The sequence below is a fragment of the Choloepus didactylus genome, chromosome 3 (genome assembly GCF_015220235.1).
Source record: "Choloepus didactylus isolate mChoDid1 chromosome 3, mChoDid1.pri, whole genome shotgun sequence".
Taxonomy (NCBI): Eukaryota; Metazoa; Chordata; class Mammalia; order Pilosa; family Megalonychidae; genus Choloepus; species Choloepus didactylus.
In genome coordinates this window covers 25,928,571-25,939,267 of record NC_051309.1, presented here as the reverse complement: position 1 = coordinate 25,939,267, position 10,697 = coordinate 25,928,571, and the positions used below count along the sequence as shown (strand labels likewise).

General features: G+C 37.6%; 1 protein-coding gene across 1 annotated transcript in view; it reads left to right on the top strand.

The window, feature by feature from the left end:
• Positions 1–3,184: 3,184 nt before the first annotated feature.
• The window catches only part of SEPSECS (Sep (O-phosphoserine) tRNA:Sec (selenocysteine) tRNA synthase), a 53,047-nt gene continuing 45,534 nt past the window's right edge, over positions 3,185–10,697 (top strand). Inside the window, exons 1-5 of the mRNA XM_037829515.1 lie at positions 3,185–3,403; positions 4,165–4,319; positions 6,183–6,301; positions 6,609–6,767; positions 8,796–8,949. Coding sequence (XP_037685443.1) covers positions 3,290–3,403; positions 4,165–4,319; positions 6,183–6,301; positions 6,609–6,767; positions 8,796–8,949 — 701 coding nt within the window. The 5' untranslated portion in view covers positions 3,185–3,289. The remainder of the gene's footprint in view (positions 3,404–4,164; positions 4,320–6,182; positions 6,302–6,608; positions 6,768–8,795; positions 8,950–10,697) is intronic.

Genomic DNA, 10,697 nt, shown 5'->3' with positions numbered 1-10,697 from the left:
TATGGTAATTCTATGATTAACTTTCTGAGGAACTGTCAAATTGTCTTCCACTGTGGCTGCACCATTTTATGTTCCCACCAACAACAAATGAATGTTCTTATTTCTCTACATCCTCTTCAACACTTGTAATTTTCCATTTTTTAAATAATAGCCATCCTAGTGGGTATGGAATGGAATCTGTGGCTTTGATTTGCATTTCCCTAATGGCTAAGAATGTGCATCTTTTCATGTGCTTATTGGTCATTTGTATATCTTCTTTGGAGAAATGTCTGTTCAAGTCTTTTGTCTATTTTTAATTGGGTTGTTTGTCTTTTTACCACTGAATTATAGGATTTCTTTACATATTTTGGATATTAAACCCCTATCAGATATGTCATTTCCAAAATCTTTTTACTTTCATGATACAGTTCTTTACACAAAAATTTTAATTTTGAGGAGGTCTCATTTATCTATTTTTGTTTTATTGCTTGTGTTTTGTGTGGAAAGTCTAAGAAACCATTGCATAGCACAAGGTCCTGAAGGTGCTTTGCTGTGTTTTTGATAAATCCTTAGAAAGCAAAGGAATAAGACTTCTCAAGTCCAATGAGCAGCAGTTGAGTACCAATAAATATTGTATACAATAAAAGATTCTTCGGCCAAAGCTAATGAGTAAATTGACCAACTTAAGCAACAATGAACTGGACTAATTTCCTACTAAATCACCCTCCTTGTGCTGCCGTCACCTCCCTGTATCCTGGTCTCTCTTTTCCTCCTTATCCTCCTGAACTATCTGCTCCCATACCTACCTCAACACCTTCATCCTCTTCAGCTTATGCAGACCCCCTCCCTTTTCCCACTGGCATTTCAGTTGACTCCAATATGCCAACTGCCTCTAAAGATCCATCCCTCCCATGAGCCAGGTATACAGGCAATAAGAGAACATAAACATTGGACCCAAGATGAAATAGGAGCTTTAAGTAGACCCGTATTTGGGGTAATAAGCCAGAGCCCGAGCCCCAGCCCAACCTGCAGAGCAGAGTGCCAGGCTGGGGTATGTCCCAGCAGCCCTCAGAGGCCCCCCCACCTCCCTGTGACCATGAACCCCCGGTGTGCAATCTGTGGGAAAGTCGTGTACCCCACGGAGAAAGACCACCCAAATGAGAACAAATGGAGGCTATTCATTCAGAGTTTGCTATGACAAAGGAGCCCGTCACCTTCACTAGCATTTGGTAGAGACTCAAAGGAGGCAGGAGAGTGGAAAAACTTTATAGTGAAAATAAAGGAAAGCTTCAGGGTGAGCTCTGATTGGATGTGTTGTCATGGGAAGCTGAAGGTGGGCTAATTAGAAGGGAGATATCTTATGTGATTGGTTTGGGGAGCATATTTGGTTCCTCTCAGGTTGGGCCTGAACTGGAAACTGGGACAAAGAAATTGAGAATCTGGCAGTCATTGACCAAGTCCTAATATTTTGGGCCAATTGCTGCAGAGGTTGTAGTTTGGCTTCCTGGGATGGTTGCTGCAGAGGTGGTGGGCCGATTGTCATATATGGTCTGGTCATTGTCTATTTGTATATTCAATCTCCCAAGGGGGAGGACATTTCATTGAGCAACTACTCTCATTTACTCATCATAACTGTCTTCTCCATGTCTCCATTTAACAGATGAGGAAAGCAAAGCTCAGGGAATATGAGTAACACATCTGAGGTCATACAACCAGTGACACAGCAGAATTCCAAACCTACATACATCAGACATCAAGGACCATGTTCTTTTAACCATGTTTCATCTTGTAAAGACCATGAAGTTATTCTGTTGTTGCCCTACCTGTTAAAATATTAGCTGCTCAACAAATACTTGTTGCTTGAGTGAAGGTATGGATGAAAATAATTGTGGAAACTTCTTTTGAAATTGCTTCTATCGCCTGCATTAAAAAAAAGACCTTTAGTGAAGCCAAATCTTGATGACAGATTTATTTTTTGGAAACAAACATTTTTCTTAATTAAGGCTGTTGAATAATGCAACTGAACAATTTGGTGAAAAACTTTTGTGTTTCCATTCAGTAAGAAGATGGATCTTTGAATTTTTGCATCTTTGCATATGATTGATGTGGCTTTGAAGGCATTTCCAAAGGAAAAATTGCAAAAATAGTTGCATTTTGGTCATAAGAACTTTCCAAAAGTTTAAAGGATACTTGCTTTAAAAATAGGCTGAATTCTTAACATATTTGTGGATTCTCTTTCTATGTAGTTTTACACAGTTCTCAAATGGTCTATGTCATTCAACAGATATTTATTGAGCACCTGTTAATGTGTCCAGTGCTATCCTTTGAATACAGATATCCCTTGTCAACCAGGACTTCATAGTCTATTGAGGAAGATGTCATGCACTGTAACAAGTACCATGACTGATAAATGGCTGGATGCCCTGAGAACCTGTGATAGGAAAAGTGGTGTCCTGGAAATATTTCATAATTCACTCTTGGGTCATTGGAAGATGAGGGGCCTGATTTGTAATGTTTGCTCATTTCCAAGGTGTAAATGCTCCCACCATGGTGGATTTCAAGCTACCAACATGATGCTATCGAAAAGGGAGTTGGCAAGAGTAGCTGGGAAGAGTACTGCAGCAGTGCAGCAGGGATACAGAGACGCTTGCGTTCCTTTCGGGGTTAGTGTGGATCGACAAATGTCAAGTCAGAGGCTGGGTGACAAGTGTTATGGATAAAAATTCTGCAGTGTAAAAGGGAAAAAGGAGTTAGGGCACTGTTATTTTATAGGGGGTTGTCAGGTAATAATAAATGTTGACAGGTATGAAGGTTGGGATGAAAGTTTCTGGAACAGACAGGGACTGAGTTGGGCTGGAGGACAGGCTCCGCGCAGATCTCAACCCTCCAAAAGGATTGGAACACAGGGCAACTTATGAAATTTTCTTTCTTCATAGAAGCCCAACCACTTACGTTTTCCTCTCTTCAGCCTCCTCTGCAAGCGTGCAAAATTCTTCCTTTAAGTCCATCTCAGGAACGCCAGCTTATAACTAGACCAATCAGCAGCACTGAGGCAGGGCTAGTTGCCAACACCACTTCTCCTTTCTGCTGAAAACCGCTTAAAATCGCGGACTCCTTCACGCATGCGCAAGTCCTCCACACTCCCTCGCGCACCATTTGGGGCGCCTTGCGCATGTGCGAGAGCGAGACGCTGGTTCCTGTTCCTAGGCCCTGCCATACTGCTAGGCGGCGAGTTGCATTCTGGTTCCTTCGGGTCCCCGGCGTTTGGAGTCCGGTTCTCAGGCGTACACCCGGCGTTGCCACCGCTGTCATGAACCGCGAGAGCTTCGCGGCGGGCGAGCGGCTGGTGTCGCCGGCTTACGTGCGGCAGGGCTGTGAGGCCCGCCGCTCGCATGAGCAACTCGTACGGCTGCTTCTGGAGAAGGTACCGAGGTGTCGGTTCCCTCCGCGGCTGGCGCCCTGAGTGCTGGGTCCCTTCCATCCCGGTTCGCTGTTCTTTGCTGATGGAGACCTGGCCCCAGGGTCTTTCCTCCTTAGCCCCGCCAAAGTCTGCAAAACACAGAGGGTGTTACTGGGGTGTGTAGGGAGTGGAGGTCTTGAGCCCCTCTTTTTCTAACTTTGGGATGCGGAAGTGGGGGGAAGTCCCAGTTATTTTACTTTCTTTTGTTTGTCTAAAGGGCAAAGTTCACACCTATTTTCATCGTTCCCGAGGACTCGGAAACACGTTCTGTTTGTAAACCATGTTAAACTAACTTGAACTAAGTGCTGCCGTAGAATTTCACAGGTGTCTCCCCTCCCAGTATTCCTGAAGTTTAATTTAACCTCTTTGACAATCCCTAGTTAGGATACCCTGCCTCACGAGCCTTCGTTGAAGATACTGCTTACTGGTTTTCAGTTGCTTTAACTTACTGAGGACTTCAATATTTGTGTAAACCTCATCGCATGCATTTATCATCGTTCCTGGTAGATAATCACAGTAGATAACTAGTTGTCAAATGGAACAAACGTTTTGCCTTTGTGAGGTCTCTTCATAGTGCTCAACTTGTATATGATTTTAGATAGCAAGGAGCATGGCAAAATACATTTAAAAAGTTATAAAATTCATTGAAGTAGGTTCTAGGGGACAGTGGGTTTTGTTAAATATAATTAAAAGCTTTTTTTCTTTTTTTTTTTTTTTTTTTAAAGTGCAAGTGTCCAGAGGATGGTTGGGATGAAAGTACACTTGAACTCTTTTTACATGAACTTGCAATCATGGATAGCAACAATTTCCTGGGCAACTGTGGTGTGGGAGAAAGGGAGGGGAGAGTGGCATCTTCATTAGTTGCTCGCCGACATTACAGGTATGTTTTTAAGTAGCATGTGAACACATTTCCTTTTCCTACCTTCCTTCCTTCCTTTCTTCCGTCCGTCAAAACTATGGTGACAGTACTAATCATATTAAATGATAAAAGTTCGTTTGTAATCAAGTTCTTCCCTGTTCATGTGGGCATATAAACCAAATGCAACAGAGAGATGGAAACAATTTATCTGAGCAGGTGTTTTTCAAAGACAGTAGGTAAAAGTTCTGGTATGTGGTGGTTACCATATCAGGGTCTACTACCAGGTGGTTTGGTTTTATATTCTAAGAATATTTAACCTAATAATCCTATTTTGGTTGTGAGAGTTTAAAGTATTTTATAGACTCAATTGTATTAAGGTTGTTTATAGTTTTCCATATTTCTTTTCTATCATTGCAGGGTTTTTTAGAGAATGATTTATTGGTAGAACTTTAAAACATTGTTCGTCTGCATCTAATCTAAATCCCATCTAAAAATACTTTGCTTTGTTGCAATAGATGTAGGAAAAGGTGCATTAAATTTAATTTTAGATTATTAAATCATTCTTTTTTTATATATTTCAGAAAGCTTCTCATCAATTCTGATAACCATTTAATTGATAGTGATTCCACATATTTATTTCTATGTCCCCCAACCTTTTTGTGAAATATGGGTAAACTCTTAAGAATTCCCTGTCTTCTGTTATTTTAACTTATGATGGAATTCTTTTATGGATAGTAGAATTTTATTTCAATCAAAACCATTGCAATCAAAACTAATGATAGTATATAATATGGATGAAAAGTTCATGGTCAACAATGGGTTATTAGCATGGTTAAAATATATGTGAAAAATGCTTTGTACATGTGAGATTTCAGTGGTAATTAAGTTTAGTGTTCTGTGATAATCCCAGGATACAGAATTTCTGATCTGATGATACATTACCAACTATTTATTCAAATTATAAAAGGAATTTTGAGTTTGGAGAGTATGCAGAGGTATCTTCAAATAATACATAGCATTATCTGATTTAAAATGAGTGGATTTCAGCAAAAATTTCAAGGCACATATACTTATTTTAAAATTAAGACAGTCTTTAAAACACCAACTCATTCCCATTGGAACTTAGTGCTATATTTTAGCCCATTGCTCTGATTAGGGGAAAAGGAAAGAAAAAAGAGAATTTAATGTTGCATATGTTCCAGCTTTCTATTGCTGCCTACCAGACCACCTCAAAACTTATGGGCTTAAGCTAACCATTCATTGTTCCATAGGTTAACTGGATTCAGCAGGGTGATTCTTGCTTTGTTTTTCTTCTGTAGTTGCTGTCAGATACTGGCTGAGAGTTTATAGTCATTTGCAGATTCAACTGGGCTATTTGTCCAAGACAATTCACTCACATGACTGGGAGCTCAGATGATTTCTCCATGTGGCCTGAGCCTCTTTCAGCATGGCAGCCAGATTCAAAGAGGGAGTACCCAAGGAGCAAGCCCTTTAAAAGACTAAGTAGAAGCTTTAAGGATTCTTATGACCTAACTTCAAAAGTTCCAGAGCATCACTTCTGCTAGATTTCACCAAGTCACTAAGGGCAGCCCAGATTCAAGTGGAGGGGGATTAGATTCCTTTTGGTATAGGAGTAGTAGGTGGCACAGGGTAGAAAGAAATTGATGGTGGCCATCTTTGGAGACTAGTAGCTACCACAGTATAATAGATAAGGTTATTTTGACTTAATAGGATATTTTCACATTATTAATAGTTTTTGATATTTGTCTCTAACAGTCAAGTATTGCGTCTGGTATTTTGGGTTACAGTGTTTGTATACTTACACAATGGATTGTTTAGAACAATGAATATATTTTTCCAGTTCTTGGCCCATTTTTTGCTTAGGTTCATTCATGGAATTGGAAGATCGGGTGATATTTCTGCTGTGCAACCAAAAGCTGCAGGTTCTAGCCTTTTGAACAAAATTACCAATTCTTTGGTCCTGGACATCATAAAATTAGCTGGTATGTACCATATTAACCAATACTTTTGGTTTACCAGCCTTATTCACCTTTGCCTAGTTTCTTTTGTTAATGCCTCTTCCCAAAAAGAATTACAGTGGTACATATATATATGTTTAGAATAAGATTGAAAATCAGAACCTTAAGCCTGTAAGATGAGTTTGGCAGTGTAATTCCTGAGAACCAGTACAGAAAAGGAAACATTAGGGCTACAACTCTTATATTTGAGATAAGAAATATATCATTCCTTCAAGAAGGTTGCTAGTTTTTCAATAGAATAACTAATTTCTGTTTTACTTCTTATTCACAGGTGTCCATACGGTGGCCAACTGCTTTGTAGTTCCTATGGCAACTGGTATGAGTCTCACCCTGTGTTTCTTAACATTACGACACAAGAGACCAAAGGCAAAGTATATTATATGGCCACGAATAGACCAGAAGTCTTGCTTTAAATCCATGATCACTGCAGGTAAAAGTATAGAAGTGGCAGATGTAATGTTTTAAATATCATGGTTAGAAAAGTCAAACTTTTTATATAGAAATAGATAAACGAAAAAAGTTGCTGAACTTGTTCCCAACTCTTTAAAACGGGATATTTTAAAAGATTGGTTTGAAGTTTAAGTGGATGACATATGAAAATGCCCAACAGCTATCCCTGGAACATAAAAGTACTTCAAGGTTTGTTGGAGCATGCATAAATTATTACCATAATTCAAAATGCAAGGATACAAGCACTTAAAATATACATGAGATAAATATACATGAGATAAATTTTTAAATTGGTATTTCAAGTAGGATGACTAGCTTAAGTCAAGCTTAGGTTATACATCTGAGAATTTAAAGTTATTTTTGATTGACCTCAGTCTGTTGTGTGAAATGAAGAGTATAGGGCTATAATTCAACTCCATAAATAATCCTAAAGAAGCTAATATAAAGGGATTTATAATAAGGGCATATAGCAGAAACTGGTAGACTTTTAAAAAATATATTTATTTTAAGTAGCATAAATTTGTCTATTGTGATATTTCACATCCTTTTAACCAAAGAACTGATAAGCAACTTATGGAAAAGATTGCCGTATTCAAATTTGGACTGCAACTTAGATTATTCTTTTTTAGGATAAACTGTATCCTTAAGAAGCAAGATAGTTGTGTTCCTTAAAAAAAAAAACAAAAAACTTGTATTTTAATCATTGGAAAGCAAAAATAAGGTTGAGTCTAGACAATTTGAGAAATAATAGAAAATTAGCTGTTCTTAGAATTTTTTTTTTGTAATTCTGGTATCTTATATACAACATTACATTTCTCATTTTAATCACCTTGTCCTTAGGAATTTAAATAAAGTTTTGTTTGCTTGTTCTAATAGTTGTATAGATATAAAACTTAAACATCTCTGACCCAACATATTTGAAAAGGTAGCCGGCAATGGTCAAGGTTTTACGTTTCTGTAGATAGAATTCAGACAACATAATGTGGATTCTAAAACACCAAAGAAAACTAGTTGAACTTAACTTTGCTTTAACTTGTTCAGTGGCACTTAATCTGCCTGAAATTTTGTTTCCTTATCTTTGAAATGAGTAACTTGAATTTTAAATGGTTTCTAAGTCCCTTACATCTTGTAAATACATGAATCTAACGTGTTTCTTTGGTATTTGGAAAGTATGAACATATGACAACTTAACAACTACGTGCAGTATTTCTCAAGTTTATTTCCTATCCAGTTTTTAAGACTTAAACCCTAAGGTTTTACTTTTATGTCTGAGTAGTCTTAATTATTTAAGTACTTTGTACATTATTTAGTATACATATTGTTTTTTATGACCTTCAAGTTTATCAGATACCTAAATATTTACCATAAAAGAATACGTAATTGTTATTTGGTGAGTCCTTTGATTATATGCTAGTTAAGTGAACTTTCCCCATTGAAAATTGGAAAACAGTTTTTATATTTAAATCATAGAAGGCCCTTGCAAACTATGAGATGGGTCAGTGATTCTTAGGCTACTGAAAGTCATTACATTTTTCTTTAGAGATGAAACATTAAGTTGGTGTTTGCAATTTGTTTCAGTATTTGAATTATACTTTCTTTTTGTTTACAAAATAAAGTGAACTTTAACATGAAAGTTCAGTGTAGTGAGAAAATGAGATTTACTTTTCCATGAACTGAAATTGACTTGGGCTAAGTGATCCTTTTAGTCAACTGTTTCTTATACAGATATTTATTAAACATTTGTTTTCTTTATATTCTAGAATTCTTCTTTCCTGTAATATCAAAGTGAATTGATTTGTAGTCCTCCTTATGTTCTAGTTGTTTTCCATATTACTTTGACCTGCCTGTGACCAATACCAGTTTGAGTGAGACCTTTATTACTGGGGGAGGGCTCATTGACTAAAATGAATACAGTTCTTGTATAGAAAATGACACTTGCTTCCTAGAGTCCAGGATCTTCCTGTATTTTATTTCCCACTAACATTTTATTTCTGATTGGCTTGGTTAGGTTTTGAGCCTGTGGTGATAGAGAACATTTTAGAAGGCGATGAGCTGCGCACAGACCTGAAAGCAGTGGAGGATAAAGTCCTGGAACTGGGGCCTGAGTGCATTCTGTGTATTCATTCTACTACATCCTGTTTTGCTCCAAGGGTGCCTGATAGGTAATTGATTTGTGACTATTGTCCTTTAGGAGTTCATCAGGCTTTTAAATAAAATGCAGATATCTAATTCTCAAATATAGTTAAATAACATTTGATAGTACATAAGTGAATGGAGGGTGCTAGGAGAATAAATTGACCTTGTGGAGAACAACGTAAGACTTTGGGAAAATAAAAATCTGATATAGAAGAAGGAAGAACAACTACCACCTTGCAGAGATCCTATTATCACCATGTAAAAGCAAAACATCTCTATTTTCTTGTTCTTTATCTTGTCTCTTCATCTTGTAGCTGTTTTTTTCCCTCATTGTTTAATAGACATTCCTTTACCTAAGCTAAGTGTTGGATTTACTTATGCTGTTATGTCTACCTCTTTGCTTTTACAATTAGTTTTCATATGTGGGAGCTATCAGTAGTAACAGATTTCAAATTGAAAATTTTAGGATTATTCACTTTCCTCTGAATTCTTTTAATTGGGAGAGTAACTCAGATGTACACTTAGATGTACACAATGATTGTCTTGACATTTGAGAAAAAATGCAAACATTTAAAAATAAAAGCACAAAGGAAAAAAACCAACAAATATTTACTTTTCTAGATGATTGCTACCACAAATTTTTATTCTGAAAAGTAATAGGGTTAGAACTAGTAATACAGATTTCTAGTTTTAACTTTTTTTTAAGTTTTATTTTAACATTTTGAACAGAAGCACAAATAATTTGTAAGAACTACATTGATTTTTTATTCAATTTTGTTGAGATATATTCACATACCATACAGTCATCCAAAGTGTACAATCGTTTGTTCACAGTACCATCATATAGTTGTGCATTCATCACCCCAATCTATTTTTTGAACATATTCTTTGTGCCAGAAAAAAGTGAAAATAAGAATAAAAAATAAAAGTAAAAAAGAACACCCAAAGGACCCCACCCCACCGTATTTTTCGTTTAGTTTTTTGTCCCCATTTTTCTACTCATCCATCCATACACTGCATAAAAGGGCTGTGATCCACAAGGCTTTCACAGTCACACTGTCACCCCTTGTAAGCTGTATTGCTGTACAATCATCTTAAAGAGTCAAGGCTACTGGGTTGTCATTTGATAGTTTCAGGTATTTATTTCTAGCTATTCCAGTACATTAAAACCTAAAAAGGGTTATCTATATAGTGCATAAGAATGCCCACCAGAGTGACCTCTTGACTCCATTTGGAATTGCTCAGCCATTGAAACTTTATTTTGTTTCATTTTGCATCCCACCTTTTGGTCAAGAAGATGTTCTCAGTCCCACGTTGTTGGGTCCAGATTCATCCCCGGGAGTCATATCCCATGTTGCCAGGGAGATTTACACCCCTGGGAGTCTACGTGGGACCACGTAGAGGGGAGGGCAGTGAGTTCACCCGCCAAATTGGCTTAGCTAGAGAGAGGGTCACATCAGAGCAATAAAAGAGGTACTCGGGGAGACTCTTAGGCGCAATTAAAAGCAGGTTTAGCCTCTCCTTTGCAGTAACAACCTTTGTAAGAGCAAGTCCTGTGACAGTGGGCTCAGCACATCAAAGCGTCAGTCCTCATTGCTTGTGAGAACATCAGCAACACTCCAGGTGAGGAAGCCCAACACCTCTGCATTTTCCCCCAGCTCCTCAGGGAGGCCCTGCATATATATTTTTATTCTCTGCTGAAATTACTTTGGGATGTGTTGCTATTTCATATTAACCTATGTGTACCTATCAGGTCTCACTTCCTATTAAAAGT